The sequence below is a fragment of the Aedes aegypti genome, chromosome 1 (genome assembly GCF_002204515.2).
Source record: "Aedes aegypti strain LVP_AGWG chromosome 1, AaegL5.0 Primary Assembly, whole genome shotgun sequence".
Taxonomy (NCBI): Eukaryota; Metazoa; Arthropoda; class Insecta; order Diptera; family Culicidae; genus Aedes; species Aedes aegypti.
Window position 1 is genome coordinate 55,681,904 of NC_035107.1, and position 21,615 is coordinate 55,703,518.

General features: G+C 42.0%; 1 protein-coding gene across 1 annotated transcript in view; it reads right to left on the reverse strand.

Annotated features, from left to right (window-relative positions):
• The window catches only part of LOC5571800 (frequenin-1), a 592,818-nt gene that overhangs the window by 107,073 nt on the left and 464,130 nt on the right, over positions 1–21,615 (reverse strand). Inside the window, exon 5 of the mRNA XM_001659880.2 lies at positions 16,922–17,011. Within this exon, the coding sequence (XP_001659930.2) occupies positions 16,922–17,011 (90 nt within the window). The remainder of the gene's footprint in view (positions 1–16,921; positions 17,012–21,615) is intronic.

Here is a 21,615-nt window from a genome sequence, read left to right on the forward strand (position 1 = left end):
TAGGACATGATTCTTTAAAAGAATTACATGCAGTAATAGATACAGCAAACGGAAATTTAATAATAGATTCTCAATTCAAAATTCCTATATTACAACATCATTTACAAGAAATTAATAAAATTCAAATACGAGATGATCATATGACACAATCAGAGAAGCAAATAATGTTGAAACTACTTAACGATTATCAAGACTTATTTCAACCTGCGAATGCAAAATTAACTTACACAACCAAAATAACAGCTGATATCAGAACTACAGATAATGATCCCATTTATTCAAAAACATATCCATACCCACAAGCTCTTAAAAGCGAAGTTTGCAAACAAATTGATAAAATGTTGAATGATGGAATAATTCGGCCATCTCGGTCACCATACAATTCTCCTGTATGGGTAGTTTCAAAGAAGCTTGATGCTTCAGGAGATAAAAAATACAGATTAGTAATAGATTATCGAAAATTGAATCAAAAAACCATTAGTGATAGATATCCAATTCCGGATACTTCTACTATTTTAGCCAACCTTGGCAAAATGAAATATTTTACAACATTAGATTTAGCATCTGGTTTTCACCAGATTCCTATGAACAATAAAGATATTGAGAAAACTGCATTTTCAGTGAATAATGGAAAATTCGAATTTGTACGTTTACCCTTCGGTTTGAAAAATGCTCCAGCCATATTTCAACGAGTTATGGATGACGTCCTTCATGAACATATTGGAAAAATATGTTATGTCTATATAGATGACATAATCATATTTGGAGAAACTTTCGAAGAACACATGAAAAATTTAAAAACTATTTTGGAAACATTGCGCAAAGCGAATTTTAAAATTCAACCTGATAAATCGGAATGGTTGAAATCTGAAGTTGAATTTCTTGGATTTATTGTTTCAAAAAATGGATTAAAACCAAACTTAAAAAAAATTGAAAGTATTCAAAAGTATCCTAAACCAACCAATCTAAAAGAATTACGAGCATTTCTTGGATTATCCGGATATTATAGAAGATTTGTTCAAAATTATGCCAAAATTGCTAAGCCGTTAACAAAATTTTTGAAAGGAGAAAATGGACATAAACAAATTCCGAAATCTGAATCAAAAAATTTTAAAATTGCCTTAGATTTTGAAGGGAAGAAAGCCTTTAAATTATTAAAACAAATATTATCATCAGAAGATGTATTGGCGTTTCCTGATTTTCGAAAACCTTTTTTACTCACAACCGATGCATCAAATAAGGCAATTGGTGCTGTGTTGTCACAAAATTTCAATGATGGAGAAAGACCAATTACTTTTATTTCAAAGACTCTATCTAGTACAGAAGAGAATTATGCAACCAATGAAAAAGAGATGCTTGCTATAGTTTGGGCATTGCATACTCTTAGAAATTTTATATATGGTCATAAAATAATAATTTACACTGACCATCAACCCTTAACATACACGATTTCCCCTAAAAATAATAATGCCAAATTAAAAAGATGGAAGGCTTTTATTGAAGAGCACGACCATGAAATTCATTATAAACCTGGCAAAGCTAATGTTGTAGCTGACGCCTTATCCCGTATTCAAATTAATTCTTTAACTGCGACTCAACACTCAGCTGAATGTGATGACAGTTCTTTTATACCATCCACGGAAGCCCCAATAAATGTTTTTAAAAATCAATTAATTTTTAAAATTGGAAATAGATCTAGTTATGGTTTAGTTGTACCATTTGATAATTACAAAAGACATATTTTCATGGAAACTAGATTTTCAAAAGACTTTTTAAAGCAACAACTCAAGAAATTCTTGAATCCAAATGTTTTGAACGGAATTTATACAGATGAACCTATTATGGGTCAAATTCAAGAAATTTTTAAAGAAATATTTAATCCAAGATTAATGAAAGTCAGATTTTCCCAAATCAAAGTCCAAGATTTGAATAACAAAGAAAGGCAGCTAGAGGAAATAAAAAAGATTCATCAGTTCGCTCATAGAAATGCAAAAGAAAATGCAGAACAACTTTTAAAATATTATTACTTTCCAAAAATGACAAAAATAATTGAACAATTTGTAAACACGTGTGATATATGTAAAACAGAAAAGTATCAAAGAAATCCACAGAAATTTATTCCATTTAAAACACCAATTCCAACTTTTCCATCTCAAATAATTCACATAGATATTTTTACATATGATCAAGATAATTTATTTTTGACCTCAATAGATAAATTTTCAAAATATTTAAAATATAAAGCAATCGAAAGTAAATCACTTCTTGATATAGAAGACGCCTTGTTAGATTTGTTACACGAATGGAATATACCAAAAATAATTATCATGGACAATTTTTTTTTTTTTTTTGTTTATTAGTGACACTTTACACCAGAAGGGTGCATTCGTGTCAGAGAAAAGTTCTTATTCTATTTTCCAATTCATCCCGTTCACAACTTCACATACAATCTTGTATCATGTAGATATTTCAGTAAATTATCATTTCTTTCTTTGCTGTTATCCAGTGCTTCTTTCAAAGTTAGAGTGTCGATGGCGTATCTTTTCCTTTCGTCCTCATACTTTCTGCAGTGCAGGATGAGATGTCGTACATCCAGTTCGATTCCGCAACACTCGCAGACTGGCGGGGGTTCCTTTTTCAAGAGGAAAGTATGCGTGAGCCGCGTGTGGCCGATTCTCAACCTGGTTAACACTCGTTGGTCGGCCGCATTGCCACTGTCTAACCATCTCTTAGTATCCTCCTTTATCTCTCTAAGCTTGTTCTCTCTAGTTTGGAACCACTGGCTATCCCATGCGCGCCGTATGGCTGCTTTCGTCGTTCTCAGTGTATCATCGCCGGGGATAGGGGTGTGGATAGCTGGTTGCTGTCGAGCTTCGTTGGCCAAGCGTTCTGCTTCATGATTCCCATTTATGCCAGCATGTCCCGGGATCCAGCAGAACCGAACATTTTTGTTTCGAACGATCTGTTCGATTTCTTGAATCCACGGGTGCTTGGAAGATCCGGCCTCCAAGGCCTGCAGACAACTCGCCGAATCCGTAAGGATAACCATCTCGTTTCTTATATTGGGGATTGAAACCGCCATCTTAATTGCATACGCCTCCGCAGAGAAAACGCTGCATTCTCTTGGTAGGCTGAACATCCCGGAAAGGCCATTATTATAAAAAGCGGCTCCAACCGTGTTTTCGCACTTTGAGCCATCAGTGTAGACGACGGTCGAGTTGTGGAAGCGGGTCGACAGAAGTTGCTGGACGACTGGTCGAACTTTCTCCGGTGGGTCACCGGCTCGTATACTCCTCTTCACATTCCATAGAATAGACGGTTTCCGTCCGTTCCAAGCACGGTCGCCTTGCCTGACAAGTTGACCGACAGCAGGGAGTGTCGTGCCTGTGAGTTCCTCCAAACGGTCCGAAACGCGCCGAATCAAGGGAAGAGAGTTGTTTTGACTGTTCTTTGCTAGGATACGGATGGCTGTCCTCGCTACACACTGAACTGCCAGCAGTTCAAATGGCAAGGTGCCCGATTCGGCCATGACCGACATTATCGGGCTGGTAACAAACGCTCCAGAAGCATAACGGACCATTTTGTTATATGCCGGAGCAAGGGTCTGCAATGCTGCTGGTCCTCCTCGGCTCACCAATCCGATACCGTACGTCAGTTTCGCAGTTACTAACGCCGATCCGACTTGCAGCAGACTTGTCCGATTGCCTCGCGGTAGTTTGGCTCCGATCATCTGGAGTATTCGCAGACGTGACTCACATGCTTTCTTCACCATTTTGCAATGTGGTTTGAATGTCAAGGTCCGATCGAGGGTGACACCTAGAACCCTCAGCCGGTTGGTTTTCGGGACAGAGACCTGATCAATAATGATATTTCGCGCCGGCTCTCGGCGTGCATTCGGGCTGCAGTAGAACACTTGCGACTTGGCAGTAGACAGTGAGAAGCCGACATCTTTCGCCCATTTACATACAGCCTTGACGGCGGCCTGCAACTTCTTGTGTAGCCCTTCGCTCTTTGCCCCTTTAACGACGAGGAGAATGTCGTCGGCGTACAGGAGTATGTCGACTCCATCCGGCAGTACCCGGAAGATGGGCTGCATCGCCACCAGGAACAGCGTTACGGATAACACTGATCCCTGCGGCACACCATTTTCCAGCTTGTGTTCACTGGACGTGTAACCACCCAACGACACCTGAAACGTTCGCTCCGAGAGGAAGCTTTGCAGAAGGTTCATCATCCGACCACGTATCCGCCATGATTTCAAGGAGCGAAGAATACCGTGTCGCCAGGTGGTGTCGTATGCCTTCGATAGATCCAGAGACGCTATCAAAGAGTGTTCGTCGGCGTTCGGTATCGACCTCTCCAGCTCGGCGAAGTACGTGTCCGTACCGCGTCCCACACGAAAAGCATGCTGACGCTTGTCTAGTCGTCCGTTTGACTCTAGCTCCGTGATAAGACGACGGTTGATGATTCGCTCGAGTGTCTTCGCCATGCAGCTAGTAAGTGAGATAGGGCGGAAGGCAGCAGGACCGGAATCTTGGCAGTTCGATTTTGGAATCGGGACAACGAGAGCGTTCCGCCAGCTGGCAGGAAACTCACCGTTGCGCCAGATCTTGTTCAGCAGCTCCAGCAGTACAAATTTTACGGATACGGGAAGACGTTGAAGCAGCGGGTACCCTATCCCATCGGTACCTGTCGAGGCACCTCGCCCTTTGTCGAGAGCCCACAGAAGTTCGGCTAGGGTGATGTCAACGTTGTACGCGTCGCCGGTATTAGACGAAACATCTATGGACTCTCTCTCAGCTGCCATTTTCGCCATCTGAAACGATGGAGGGTAGCTGGACGTCGCCGATCTTTCGCCGTAGTACGTCGCTAGTTCTTCCGCTACTTCTTCGGGGTTGTCCGTGAATCCGTTTGGCCGTTTAAGAACCACTGAGCGTCTCGTCCGATTTCCACGAAGTGTGTTAACCGTGCGCCACAGTTCAGTCGTCGTGCTGTGCGGGGAGATCTTCCCTACGAAACTTTCCCACGATTGCTCCTTCGCTTCTTTAATCGCTTTTCGTGCCTCCGCTTTTGCTGCTTGGAACTCCGCCAACGCTTCGGGTTGATCTGGGTTGACCTGCTGTAGACGTCGGAGCGACCGAAGACACTTTCGTCGTCGACGAATTGCCGCCTTTGCCTCGGGGCACCACCACGGTACCGCTTTTGGTCCGATTCGGCCACTAGTCCGCGGGATAAGCCAAGTACGGACCTGAAACGTAAATCACTCAAGTAAAATTTCTCCTTTTTACCAAAGTAATTTTGACAGCTGATTCAGTTTGAGCGAAATGTCACTTTTACTTGCGGAATAATTGTGCGCCACATTTTTCCGTTCGGAAAAGTGACAGCTCCCTTTGATTTGTATGGCAGGCGTTACCGACGTTATGAAATCAGCTCTACTTCTCAGCTGCGTACAGCTAAAGTAATTTCGGTAGCGGAATCATTCCTTGACCGTTTCTTGTCCTATCCTTTTGCACAGTACTTATGATCAGCGTACCGGCCAATAGACTTAGTCGCTGCTGCAATTATTTTTTGGGTGAAGCTACCTACATCCCACTCGGTCTCTGGGCGGATAGTTTCTGCTGTAATCCGTTCGTATAGCTCCCAATCAGCTCGATCGTACAGCCATTTTCGTCGCGTTGTTTGCTGATTTGACCACCCAGGTATGGACACCGCAATTGGGAAGTGATCACTGTTGTGCGTGTCTGATAAGGTCCGCCAGGTGAACCTCCGAGCCAGACTCTCTGTGCAGATGGTCACATCGATCGCCGAAGTGTTGCCTGTAGCCGGGTCGATGCGGGTAGCTGAGCCGTCATTCATGATCACCATTTGCTTCGTCAGGGTTGTTTCAGCTATGTATCGTCCAAGCGCGTTTGAATGGTGCGATCCCCATGCGATGTGATGAGCGTTGAAGTCTCCGAGGAGCAAAATCGGACCTTCCAGCTGGTCGAACAATTCATCCAGTGCGGTTTGGCACTGAGCTGAACTCGGCGGAACGTAGATCGACACAACGGTTGCCTGGATCGGCGCGTGAAGGCGAGCAGCAACGAGATGCAGAGAGGTATCGACTTGAACGCGTTCGAACGGTATGCCTTCCCGGATGGCAAGGCCTACACCGTGTTGCCAGTAGTTGGTGTTCCTCGACTGTAGCAGCAACGTATAGTTTCTGCCAACGAAGTCTGGCGGAACAACCGTCTGGTTCACCTTGGTCTCCTGTAGAGCTACGACGCACGGTTCGAGGTCGGAGATGAGCAGCTTTAGTTCGCTGATGTTGGCCCTAAGACCACGGATATTCCATTGCAGGGCGAAGCAGCCGCCGGAGCGACTATCCGTAGCTGATCGTGTGGTGGATGACGAGGTTGATGTTCTTCGGATCGGCGGGTCTGTTGTGGGAGAAAGAGGGAGTGCGGTAGCCTCTGGCGATGAAGGAACCAAACTGTCACTTGCCTGTGGGACGCTTTGTCCCACAGTACCAGCTGCTGTCGAAACCATTACACTAGTTCTGCCATTACCGACAACAGCCGGCACTGGGGAAGCGCTTTGTGTAATGTTTCTGCGGTGAATTCTCGAAGGGCCTTCTCCGGGAGATGGTGGTGATGCGGCGTACCCTGAAAGATAATCAGGCGCAGCAGCAACCGTTTGCGATGGGAATTTATAAAGACTGACCTGTGGGACGTCTTGTCCCACAGTGCCAGCCATTGCCGAAACTACTACACGATTGCTTCCAGAAACACCGGCAACAGCCGGCACTGGGGAAAGACTTTGTGTAGTATCGTCGGTGGGTTGGTTGTTGAGTACGAGGCGGTAGGTTGATGCTGGTTGATGTCGATTGGTGTTTGCAGTGGTTGGCGGTGTTTGGTGGGTGTCTGAAAGTATTGCAGGCGCAGCAGTACCTGATTGAGGTTGGGATAAGCGAAAACTGACCTGTGGGACGTCTTGTCCCACAGTGCCAGCCATTGCCGAAACTACTACACAACTGCTTCCAGAAACACCGGCAATAGCCGGCACTGGGGAAAGACTTTGTGTAGTTTCTTCGGGGCGGTTGTTGTTAGCGAAACGATTGGTTGATGTTGGTTGCTGTTGATTGGGATTTTCTGCGGTTGGTGTGGTATGGTGAGTATCTGAAAAGATTGCAGGCGCGGCAGTACCTGTTTGTGGTTGAGAATTCAAAAGACTGACCTGTGGGACGTCTTGCCCCACAGTGCCAGCCATTGCCGAAACTACTACACGACTGATTCCAGAAACACCGGCAATAGCCGGCACTGGGGAAAGACTTTGTGTAGTATCGTCGGTGTTCTCGTTGTTGGTTTCGATGCTGTTACTTGAAGTTGGTACAGAGTGGATGGTACTTCGGTGGTTCTGCAATATCGTGGTGTCGTGTGGGATTCCATCGGCTACGGAGGTGAACTCGTCATCAACGGGTTGGGGTAAGACGTCCCGGATGACTCCTTCAGCCTGCCGTACTTGCGTCGGAAGAGGTACTACACTTTCCCTACTTCCGAACCGAAAAGTCTCATTGTCCGTGTTCGTGCGAGGGTCATCGTTGTTTTCCGAACGTTGTTCGAGAGTGGGGTTATCGAAGACGCTGGTTAGGGGGTGTCTCCGATACCTCAGACTCTTCGCCGGAATACTCCATCTGAGTCAGGTCATGGGTGGTAGGTGCGGTCTTCTTTGGGGGCGGGCTGATGTCTGGCGAGGAGGCTGGTTTGGGGTAGACGAATTTTGGAGGTCTTCCGCGTTTGGTCTCCTGAACGGCCGGGGAGTTGTTCCTTGAGCGTGTCATCGGGCCAGCCGTCGACTGGGCCACTCGTTGCTCTCGGCTGTGGCGGGGCTTCTCAGCGACGACGGTTTCGCTCACATGATGCACTCTCTCTGGGTTAGACTGCTGCTTGACCTGCTTGATAAAAGCCATCATCTGCTCGATCCTCTCCTCTTTCTTTTTGTTGTCTTCTTGTAACCGGGCGATTTCTTTGTCTTTTTGGAGCATGGCCGCTTCCAGCTCCTTCAGCTTCCTCTCAAAAACGCTCTGTTGGGCCGCTACCTGGGCGAAGCTACCAGCTTGCTGCTCCACGCGTTTTCTGGCCTCTGGGAAACTCAGGTTTTCGTTCACTTTAATCTTAATCACTTGCACTTCTTTTTTATACACCGGACACTGGCGGTTGGTTGGCCGATGATCACCCTTGCAATTACGGCATGACGGAGCTTCACCGCATTCTTCCCCGTGGAAGTTCTGCGAGCAATTGACGCAGCGTTGCGGTCCAGGGCAACGGACACGAGTGTGCCCGTAGCTGAAGCAGCCGTAGCAGAGCATCGGATTCGGAAAGTAGGGGCGAGTAGCGACACGGAGCAAGCCAACTTTCATATACTCCGGGTACGTGGTCTTACAGAACGTAAGGATCAGCGCCGGTGTATTGACCCTTTTGCCACCTTCATTTCGGGTGATACGCTGCACACGAATCACCTTCTGGCTAATCATCTCCGTCAAAATGTCCTTTTCCTCCATCTGAATGAGGTCGAAGCACGAGATGACACACCTACTTATATTCAGATTGGGGTGAGGGACAACCTCTACCTCAGTTCCGTCAATTAGCTTTGTTAACTTAAGTAACTTGGCTACTTGGGCTGGGTCGCGAACTCTTAGAGTGTATTTTGTTCCCTGTGCTTCGGTCTTCGCACTCTCAATTGGGCCGCCGGCACATGCCTCAACCGATTTCCCGGTAATGTACGGGTTGATCGGAAGCGGAGTTCCGTTTTTTCCAGACAGCTGGAGGAACGTCAATTCGCCAAATTGGTTCGTTGGATCCATGAATTCTGGCAATCTACGTTTGGCGGACCCCCCTGGGTCGCCGCTACTAGCGGCCGCCATGTTGTTTTATGACGACAACACTTTTACTGGCAACGGTCACCCGTTACCTACCCCAAATGGACGACAGAAAAGTAAAAGGAAAGATCCTACCTTCTTTTTTCCTTGGTCGTAGAAAGCGATGGCCAGGTGTTCCCAAAATTTTGTGCCGCACTGTAGGCACTACTGGACACTACTGTAGTGAAATCCCTGATGAGAATCGCTCACTTTCTCAATTTCACTTACTTCCCAAACTTTCGACACTTTATTTTATTGTTTCAGCGAAAAACAATTTAAGCACACTGTGCACCACCGAAAAGTGAATGAGAACGGCCGGGGAGCCGGCTGACGGCGATTTGTTTTGCCGTTTCGAAGCACGTGGGTGTCACTTTTCTTCACCGTTTTCAGCCGTTATTACACCGATTTCCACCAAACCTTCACTACGCACTTATGCTTCACCACCGCAACCACAGATTCACACGCGTTTCGACCGCGAAAACCGCGAAAAACACAGAAAAACACCTGGTTTTACTCGAGCGCGTGTACGAAGACAACCGGTCAACACAGTGTGTCGGAACGATCTGATCATGGACAATGAAAGTTCTTTTAACTCAAATATTATTGAACAACGTTTAAGAGATTTGAATATTGAAATTTATAAAACTCCCATAAACAGATCAGAGACGAATGGTCAAATTGAACGTTGTCACTCGACTATAAGAGAAATAGCAAGATGTTTAAAAAACAGACACCTGAAATTGACATACCACAATTAATTCGTTCAGCAGTTTACAAATATAATAACACGATACACAGTTTTGTGAAAAATACGCCACACAACATTTATATTGGTGAAATTAACCAAAATCTTAATGAAGAGGAAATAACTAGAAGAAAAACAAAAAGTCGTGAAAAAGTAGTTGAGTTGTACCAAAAGAAAAATGCGAAAATTCAAGAGCAAAACTATCCAGTATTTGAACCAGGATCATGTGTTTTTGAAAAAACCTATAATATTTCAAAACGAAAAAGTAGATACAAAAAAATAACAGTTAAGGAAAATTTTGATACATTTATTATAGATACAAACAACAGAAAAATACATAAAATGAATTTGAGAAAAAAATAACTAATTTTATATTTTTTCAGCATTATACTATGTTCAATGATGATAGCTCAAGGACAAATACAAATACATGATTTGAACAAAAACCCATTAGCAATAATACCTTTAGGCAAAGCCAAAATCAAAACAGGGTATTTAAGAATAATACAACCAATAAGCTTGATACAGTTACATGATATTATTCAAAAATTTGATGATTTGATCAAGAAAAATGTTTATAATAATCAACTCTATAAACTATTGGAAAATAGAAATAATCTATTGCATCAAACATGTTTAAAAATTATGCCTTCATCCAACCGAGCCAAACGTTGGGATACTATTGGAACCATTCTTAAATGGATTGCGGAAACCCCTGATGCCGACGATCTCATCATTATCAACAAAACAATGAACGCCTTGATAGACAACAATAATCAACAGACTTTCATCAATGAAGCTATTAACTCCCAGATCAAACACCTAAATCAAGTCACAAATGATTTATTAAATTTGGATTATAAATCAAAACAACAACATGTCATCGAAATTAATCTCCTTACAATTCTACTCAATTTGAATGCCGCTCAACACCAGTTGGAAGTAATCGAAGATGCTATTATACTTGCAAAGAACGGAATTCCTAGTAGTCAAATTATGTCTGTAAAAGACTACTTGAAAATTAAACGATTTTTGGAAAACCAGAACATGCCTATAAAGTCATTTGAAGACTTACTCACCAGATCAACTACACAAATTGCCATGAATAATACACACGTAATGTATATGCTGAAAGTTCCACAATTTTCAAATGAAATCTACAGCTACGAATACATAAGCCCTCTAGTTCACAATGGAAGCAGAATTTATATTTCAACAAATCACATAATCAACAATAATTCACATATATTTGAATTATCAAAACAATGCCAAGAAGACGACGAATACTATTACTGTGAATCCAAAATATTACAACCCACAACTCCGTGCATTTATAATTTGATACAACTACGTCATGCAAACTGTCTTAGCTTTAGCTTAGCTTAGCTTAGACTGACTACACATATCAATGGTTGCTATTCCGTGATTGACCGAAGTCAGTGAAAATGCACAAAGAATCAACTAGAAGTTCGGCTGGGATTGGCCATAATCTTCTTCAATGTGCATAATTCAGTGCCTCTATTTATACAGGGTCAATAACGGCGCCGGCCACGTCCTTGCAGTCAGGTGGGATTGGGGGAAGGAATGTTAGTGTGTAACCTTTGCTATTTGGAGACCGTGTTTGCCTCTGCATCTCCACAAAGGTTACTGGGAGGGATGTTTGTTAATGGGAAGGATCGTTGGGTCACAGGATTCACTTTGATAAGCGATTAGGCCATGATAAGTAATGATTTGTGAGATATATACATGCTTATTTGTAAATATAATATTTTCATTTGATATGAACAATTTCTATGTAGTGGAAAATTATGCCGACACTTGAGGTGACGAACCATTCAAAGTTTGTTGAACAAATACCTAAATGTAACATTCCTACAGCTGTCGGGACGAAAGCAGGTGTTATTATATTTTACTTATTTGAAAAGAAACAAAAAACTTGATTGGTTGGAACATCATAGAACACTCTTATTCTTATGCCGACACTTACAGTGGCGAACCATCCAAAGTTTGTTGAATAAAGTGAACTTTTCGCAAGTCTACACTTGTAGTGTCGAACCATTCAAAATTTTTTTTTTAATTGCAGAAATAAAGGTAAAAAGGGGTGTTCTGAAAATAAAAAAAAAAAAATAAAAAAAATGTGAAACATAAATAATTTATGAATCAGAGTTTGTGTCGACACTCACAGTGACAAACAATTCATAGTTTGTTGAAAATTCATATTTACGTCCCACAATTGTAACGATTAAATGTGCAGTCATACATATTTTATGGATTAGAAATAGTAGCATGAAACGAGCTCACCAATTGATCCTTTATCCTTCACTGTGCAGCTACAATCCACTCTCAGCCTCACTCGTTTGCTCGGCTATATAAAAGCACTCAGAAAAAAAAAAAGCGCGCGACCCGAAAAGGAAAAAAAACTTGGCTTTCTTGACGCACTGCCCAGCAGCAAGCGTCAAGGTCAAAGGATCAAAAAGAACTAACCGACCACGCCACTTTTTCACTTACTAGACCGACGCGCGACATGTTTGATCCTGCCCTCGTCGCTCGCCCCCGTAGGAGCAAGTGTCAAGGTCGAAAGATCAAACAGAACTCACAACTACGTCATGCAAACTGTCTTTATGAAAAAGTATATTCATCCGGAATCATCACTCGAATCAATGATGCCACAATTCTTCTGAACAATGCTAATATAACATTAGAATCCAATTGCAGCAAGCTTAATCAACGCCTGGAAGGATCATACCTAATTCATTTTGAAAAATGTGAAGTAAGTATTGATAACAATCGATATACAAATATCATCATGCAAACCCCAAGATTATCATTTAGACCAACAACTGGAATAATGGTAAACGAAGAAAACCTCATAGACATTCCTCCACATGAATACTTAGCAAATCTTACGTTAAAGCATAGATCAATGCTCAATCATGTCTACATACAAAATAATTCATTACAATGGAAACTTCACATATTTGGAACAATCAGTCTTTCAACTTTATTTCTAATAGTAACGGCAATTACAACATATTTCATCATTATGAGAAAACGATCCGAGAAACCACAAATTGAAATCAACCTGCAAGAGCAAGTGAAAGCATCAGCACCAGAAGATAATCAACTGAACATTCAACACGCTAATGTCAACAAGGAGAGACTTTAACTAATAAACAATTATTTATGTATGCCAACAGCAGATCGACCCATAAGACTTTGAGGACAAAGTGTTTTAAAGGCGGAGGAGTTAGCACCACCCTAGAAACCACCTGCACTTGCATCAACCCAACACCATAACATCAACATTCACCGGCCTCGCATCCAAGAAATAGATAAGAGTCAAGCCATAACACAATTGGAATGTGTATAAACATAAACATCAATTATTACTCAATAAAAGGGCAAGCAGCCCAACCTTCTCAGTTCTGTTCTGTTAGGTAGTCCAAAGTAATCGGTTGTTAAGTTTATCATCCGAAACCGCTTATAATTAGTTTTTAAAAATTTAGTTCTACGTAATAATTTATTAGCTCTATCAGGTCCGTCCTACTCGGGTTCAGATTGGGTACCACTTCTAGTATTGCATTTGGCCCCTCGGTAGTGCAAAAGGTACCCAAGTTTGACAGATCGCAGTACACTTTTCACGGCATTCTAGATTACCTTATGGGCCATAAAATTTAGGGCAACTGCAAGGGACATGGAGGTCTTTAATTTGTCTTTGGTACTTGGGTTTATTCTACGACTGGCGTGAGGTGACAATTGTCGGTCTCGTATAGCGAGGTGACAATTCTCGACTCGAGTGAAGTGACTTTGATTTAAACGGCGAGTCACTTCACTCGAGTTGAGAATTGTCACCTCGCTATACGAGACCGACAATTGTCACCTCACGCCAGTCGTAGAATAAACGCAACTATGTAGAAGTGATGCAAATTCTGAACCCGACTACTATGTATCTATTTTTATCTGTTCAAACTATTCGATGAAAATTACTGGGTTTTTTGACTTAGCTTAGCTTAGCTTAGCTTAGACTGACTACACATATCAATGGTTGCTATTCCGTGATTGACCGAAGTCAGTGAAAATGCACAAAGAATCAACTAGAAGTTTGACTGGGATTGGCCATAATCTTCTTCAGTGTGCATAATTCAGTGCCTCTATTTATACAGGGTCAATAACGGCGCCGGCCACGTCCTTGCAGTCAGGTGGGATTGAGGGAAGGAATGTTAGTGTGTAACCTTTGCTATTTGGAGACCGTGTTTGCCTCTGCATCTCCACAAAGGTTACTGGGAGGGATGTTTGTTAATGGGGAGGATCGTTGGGTCACAGGATTCACTTTGATAAGCAATTAGACCATGATAAATAATTATTTGTGAGATATAAACATGATTATGCCGACACTTGGGGTGACGAACCATTCAAAGTTTGTTGAACAAATACCTAAATGAAACATTCCTAACACTCCTATTCTTATGCCGACACTTACAGTGACGAACCATCCAAAGTTTGTTGAATAAAGTGAACCTTTCGGAAGTCTACACTTGTAGTGTCCAACCATTCAAAGTTTTTTTTATTACAAAAATAAAGGTAAAAAGAAAGGGGTGTTTTGCATAGCATAGCATAGCACAGCATAAACCGACTGCACATGTCAATGGCTGCCACTCCGTGACTGATCGGAACTGGCAAGAACTGCACTACGATCCAAATGAATAAGGGATGGGAGCTTCCGCCCACTCTCGAAGTGCAACTTTAGCAGATCTAACATTATTGATCAACAACGGCGCCGGCCAAGTCCTTACAGTCAGTTGGGATGGGGAAGGAATGTTAGGGTGTAATGATTGCTGCTTCTAGAGACCGAGAACACCTCTGCATCTCCACAATCACCACGGGAAGGGTGTCTATTAGTGAGGAAGGAAAAGATCTGGGAGTCACCCCTGGTCGGTGATGCGATCCATGGACAAGGGGGAAATATACGACTTGCATCCAAAGCTAGTTTTGTATTTTTGTCTCGAGAAGCCTTTGGAAAAATCACGTCAACATCTATAATGTCGAACAATTCAAAAGACGTTCCTATCAATGACGAAAACTGAAAATTACATGTATATATTCCAACTTATATGAAACAGGAATAATGCCGACACTTGTAGTGACGAACCATACATAGTCTGTTTGAAAACTACATATGAGTATTACTGTGCATCCCGTCTCGATATGGTAGAAGTTTTAGAAAATACGTCAACATTCACAATGTCGAACAATTCAAAGGATAATTTTTAATAATGTCAAAAAGAGAAAAATATATGTATATTCAAATTGTATAAGAAAAAAGCACAATGCCGACACCTATAGTGACAAACCATACAAAGTTTGTTCTAACATTACATAAAAGTTACGCTTTCAAGAAAATATGTGTTATCATAAGCATGAAACGAACTCACCAGTTGGCCATCCATTCTCGACTGAACACAAAACTGACACTGACAGCAAAACTTCTTGGCGTCCCGAAAATAAACCGTCTTGCTTGGGCCTTCCCAAATACGTACCCAGCAAGACGCTCCAAAACAAAGGGAAAAAAAAAAAAAATCTCCGGCGACGAAAACACGCGCGAAACCGTCAACAAACTCTATCGGACGACGCAAAACCGAACTGTCCCGCTTGGGCCTCTCGAAGCACCACCCAGCAAGACGCTCCAAAACAGGGGGAAAAAACTCTCCGGCAACGAAAACGCGCGAATCCGTCAGCTAAATCAATCGGACGACGTAAAACCGAACTGTCCTGCTTGGGCTTCTCGAAGCACTACCCAGCAAGACGCTCCAAAACAGGGGGAAAAAAATTCTCCGGCAACGAAAACGCGCGAATCCGTCAGCTAAATCAATCGGACGACGCAAAACCGAACTGTCCTGCTTGGGCTTCACAAAGCACTCTGAAAATTACTGGGTTTTTTGACTAACGAAAAAGTAAGTAAACTAAAAAACCTGAAATATTAAAAAGCTTAAAACAGAGATTATACTTTGACATTTTGTGGAGCTGTCAGTTCATTACGAAGTTAACTTATGTGGGTTATTCAGCTAGACCAAACTGCGGATCGTGGGTTCAGAACCTGCCGGTCGAGAAACTTTTTGTAGAGGAAATTTTCTCGACTTTCCATTAAAGCAAAAAATGTCAAAAGGCAAAGTAAGCTCTCAGTCAATAACTGTGAAAGTGCTCATGAGAACATTAAGTTGAGAAGCAGGCTCTATCTCAGTGGAAATGTAATACCTGAATGATGGAATCACAACAATTTTTATGTATCGCCAAATTAATTCCGAATGTATCCTGATACCATCAAGTGGTTTTCTACGAAACAGCGAAAAAATGTTTTTTTTAGCAATTTCTCATCGTAGGGTACATGCACTGGTTTTTGCTAGCCTAAGAGTAAATTTTAATAAAAATTATATGGGAAGCCGTATTTATACTACAAATATGTAAAATGCAATCCATATTATGTACCTATGTAAAATGTCGAAACTAAGCTAAAATAATCTTTCGCTTTGAAAATTTCGTTGAGCAATATAGGCCAACTGAACCAGTTTCGGTCAGAGGATTGATTTTGGTCCCTAAATTGGCCAATCACATTGATTTCCTATTAGAGTAGCCAATTTAGGAATACTCTGGCCCAATCAGGTGTACGGGAGTTAAAATTATAAGGAAAATGATTTTTTTTATGTATTGAATCAATACAGAAGAGAAAATGAATATAGCTCAATCATGTGAATGTGATCGACTGAAAACAAAAGGTTTCATTAATTGGCTATGTAAAACGGTGTGTAATCCACTATGGCTACAACTGGCGTATGGCCAAAACCGGTGCTTCTACCCTTGCCAACCTGTCATGAAACGACCTACTTTCCTGCACTAAATTATGCAGTGTGGTAATAGTTATAACGCAACTGAATGTATCCCAATCTAACCTCATGAGGTCATTTACAACATTGTAAAAAATGTTGTAATCAACCTGTTGCAGGACTCGATTTTTACAGCACTCGTCAAGTCTCGTTGAATAAATACACGACTCGTACTGTAAATATCATCATTCTGCAACTTTTTGAGTAAACTAAATTATCCCCCGATAAAGATCAAAATCGTGATCGTAACGTTGGAGCGAAGATAATTGTTTCGTGAATCATTTGTATTTAGACTGATAGCTAGAAAAATTATCAGAGTTACCTTATTACGCATATTAATTCGTACCTGCTGCGATAATTTAGATAAATAATATCAACAAAGTATCAAATGGTAATACTTACATTATTCTCGTCGAACACCCGAAACACCAGCGAGGCAAATTTGCTCGGATCACCTTGTGGGAAGAACTGCTTGTAGATTTTGATGAAACCCTATGGTCCGCACAAGAAAAATATCAAAACCAAGAAACAAGATTAGTTTTTCTCATTCATCATAGCAGGCGGGGTGGCGGGTCGTGGAACGGTAGCTGTAAAACGTGTCCGGTCTGACGTCTCGGGTTTCTCGGTAATGTTTTGAATATTTATCACTTTCGACTGCGCATCCTTCATGTTTGCTGGCGAAGGAGGGATGATCCCAAAGCCAAAAGGGAGGCAGGGACCCAAGGGATAATGTTAATTAGTCGACTATGTCAGAGGAAAATGAAATTATCACCCCCTCGTCGTCGTCGGTTGAATCACTAATCAACAGGGGTTTGGTTGTTTCTTGAAAAATGTGCGAGAAGGGTTGCCAGCTTCTTAGAGGGAAGTACCGGTGTAACCGTGAATCGACGTTTTTCTTGGATCCTAACCTAATTAGCTTCTTTGGTGGTCCGACATACCACAACGAGGAATCGCATTTTTCTTCGAGAAATAGAGATTGAAGCAAAGATGAAATAAATACGTTCATGTCTTTAACATTTGCTTCATATTTTATGGCACATAAGTTAATAGAACAAAATGTACAATGCTGAGTAAAGCGTACTGAAATCTGTACCAGAAGTGGTACCAACTCTGAGCCCGACTAATGTGTCTTTATTTCGTCTTTGATTGCGAATTTGTTTGCTTTGTTCGATCAACGCAGTACTAGAATGGATGGAAACAAAGCAAACTGGCCCGCGTTAATTTACGCGGGAGCATGACGATAACAGGCAAAGACAAAGAGTGCACTATGGGTGATCAGGTGGCCAATAATCGAAAATAAAGAAATCAGCGTAAACACGAAATGTGCGTTGAATGGTATATACTGTATAATCGTAACATACATGGCAACAATATTTTTGTCCGCTAGTATATCAAAACTACCCATAGTGGAATGATGGGGGAGAACAAAATTATGCTTAAACTTTTCCGATTGAACTTTTCTGGAGTAATTTCGCACAGCATCTTGTTGACGGGGGCAAGGTCTGATGGAGCTCATCAGGATGCCTCGGGGAAGGGGGCGCCTAAATTGGCGGTTTTCAAAAGTTTTTACAAGCACAGATCAGGAAGGACGCGGGCGGCCAGCCAGAGCAAATATAAATCAGTGCTTTCTTTCCAGAGGGAACCAAAAGGGCCGAGACCAATGCAGAACAAGACAAGAAGGTCAAAATGATAAATTGTATCAATAAAAGCGGCTGGAAGCGAAAGCGCTGACGTCGTCGGTTGCTGGTGAAAGTTTTGAACCCGGTGAGAAAATTAATTGAATGGGGAAAAGTTTGCCAGAAGTGAGAAATCCAGCCGATAAGGAAGCTTATGCCGATTGTGGGCTTCAGATTGTAGCGAATAATAATAGATAGTCTTGGTGTATTTACATTTCACGGAAAAGTTTTGCAAACAAATCTGTTTCTAGTTTATTGCTAGATGTTCCATTGTTCCATTCGAGTTGCTTCATTTGGATTATTTTGACAATATAACAGCCATTCATAGAAAATAGCCAGAAGAAAGCAGTGGAGGTCGTACCCTAGCAACATTCCTGGTTTTATTATGTTTTTTATACCAATCTTAGAATATGCATGGGTTTTAAAATCACTTCAAAACCTTAAATGTTACTTGGGTGGATTGCTGCCAGAAAAAATAGCAAGATTTCCTCTAAGGATTCCCTCAAGTATTTATCCTAATATGATAATTATTACCTACACTCTACCAAGTGGTTATTACATGCACTGGTGTCTATATTGGATAAATTATTCTTGTAAATTTTCTTATTCCTCAGTAATTTTTGGATTGGAAGACGGTAAGAATTTCAAAGGTAATCGTGTAAATTTAGTGCTCAACGCTGGAAACATAATGATCTGTTGAATTTAGTATTCATTCAAAATATCATCATTCTTTGAAAAAGGGTAAGAATATGAAATGTGAGGAGCACAAATGATACAGTTGAACATAGAACAACTTAGTCACCTTGGATTGTCGGCAATAATCAAGTGGTCAACCGATTTTGAAGGTAGGTCTGCGTGATCAACTGGAATCCTGAAATTTCGCTTGTCGCATATTGAAGGCTTGAAGTTTGTTTAAGAAATACCAGTACACTAATGCAGATTTTTTGCACATTATAATGTTATTCCAGCATATAGAACCTCTAGTAATAGTACCTACCACACCACAGTGGTTTCAGCTACATAGCGGGGCGGTCATAAATACGAAAGTCTGTAAATTAGTCATAAATTCATGCAATTTGATATGTATTCGTGTTCTACATGAATGGCGCGGTAAATGGCTGGGCATGGCGTACCATTGGTACCTCGCGTACCTGCAGGAATAAAATAGACCCCTTTGTGCGGTCCTTAGCCTCTTGCCCAGCAACTCCTATCCCTACCTCCTCGTGGTACTGGCCGGGATACGAGTAACCTTGGGGAAGATCGGGTAACCAACCCCCGGTTTGAACTTGGGTCGTATGCTGACAGGGAAGGGGGGGTTTGCTTTTGCAAACCTGGAGCGTCTGTACTCCACGTTAGGAGCGGCTCACAACAGCGTCTGTTCCCCATGTCAGGGGCGGCTGATCATCGTCCGAGTGCCAGAGAAGGACTCTAAGCTAAACTGCGCACTATGGCCCTCCGAACATTTAGGGGGAATGGTCCTCCGGAAATCTAGGGGGTTGGTGTCAGGCCCTGCAAGCCAACCGTAAAAACACATCAGCACAGGAACGTCAACGAGAGAATACGGACCGGAACAATCGGCACAGACCACAGCGACATAAATGGACTAGCGATTGGAAACTCGGTACGTGGAACTGCAAATCTCTCAACTTCATTGGAAGTACTCGCATACTCTCCGATGTACTGAAGACCCGCGGTTTCGACATCGTAGCGCTGCAGGAGGTGTGCTGGACAGGAGCATTGGTGCGAACGTTTAGAGGTAATCATACCATCTACCAGAGCTGTGGCAACACACGCGAGCTGGGAACAGCTTTCATAGTGATGGGTGATATGCAAAGGCGCGTGATCGGGTGGTGGCCGATCAATGAACGAATGTGCAAGTTAAGAATCAAAGGCCGATTCTTTAACTTCAGCATAATCAACGTGCATAGCCCACACTCCGGAAGCACTGATGATGACAAGGACGCATTTTACGCGCAGCTCGAACGCGAGTACGACCGCTGCCCAAGCCACGACGTCAAGATCATCATAGGAGACTTAAACGCTCAGGTTGGCCAGGAGGAGGAGTTCAGACCGACGATTGGAAAGTTCAGCGCCCACCGGCTGACGAACGAGAACGGCCTACGACTGATAGATTTTGCCGTCTCCAAGAATATGGCCATTCGTAGCACGTATTTCCAGCACAGCCTCCCGTATCACACCTGGAGATCACCACAGCAGACAGAATCGCAAATTGACCACGTTTTGATCGATGGACGGCATTTCTCCAACATAACCGACGTCAGAACCTATCGTGGCGCCAACATTGACTCCGACCACTACCTGGTGATGGTGAAACTGCGCCCAAAACTATCCGTCATCAACAATGTACGGTACCGACGCACAGTGGTACCGCCCATAAGTCATAAATCGAAAAACAAAATGTCTTGGTTGTCATTCCTTTACCCTTTCATGGATCAATTATGATCTGAAGAATGTAAAAACAGAAACATTATAGACGTTCCTGTATGATATGCATAGTAAGGCTATGAATGATTGAGTGTATTTTTCAGATGTGAAAAATACGTTAAAAATTAAGCGATTTCTGCACTTTGTTTGTTGTCTTCGCAAATCAGAATCAAATGATTTTTCAATCAGTTTTGATTACAGAACATTAGTACAGATGTATATCTATTACTTCCGATACGTTTTAGAGTGTTATTTGACATCTTGGATTCAGTATTGATGTGAGTAATGAGGATAGAAATATACTCCATTCATAACTACATCACTTTATTGGAAGTACGTTTTTAAATATGTTCTTAATCACTTTTAATCAAACTTCTGCCACCAAATGATCATGTTTGAGTAGGAAAATGAACCTGTGAAGGTTCTAGCTGAAAATATTTGCAAATAAGTTAGCAGCGTGCCTTCGAAGTTGTGAGTTTTAACCAATAAAGGCAATGGTAAAAATATTCATAGAATTGATTACATACCAATAGAGTAAGGTGGGGCAAAAGTTCGACCTTAGTGGTATAATCAAAGTTTCCAGGAAAATAATAGCAGATGAAACAAAACAAACACCATACAGTGAACCTTCAATATATTGGCTATAACTTTGCTGAACAAACTTGTGTCAAAATATTTACCCATTTTTAGTTATAACAGTTTTAAAATTGATTGTATTAAACGAACTTTTGCCCCACCGGTGGGGCAAAAGTTCAAATCTAGTGTGGGGCAAAAGTTCGTTGGCTAAAACACAAAATATCAATACTTTTATGCCAGGCATACTTTATACCACCCGTAAACTTATGTTTGCCGAAAAATACACACTAAATTTTCATCAAAAAAAATGCCCAAAACAGGGTCAATTGTAATACACCCAAAAAATATCAGTTTTTCGCAAAACTAAGTGAAAATGTAAAATTTTTGTGACATTTTTCG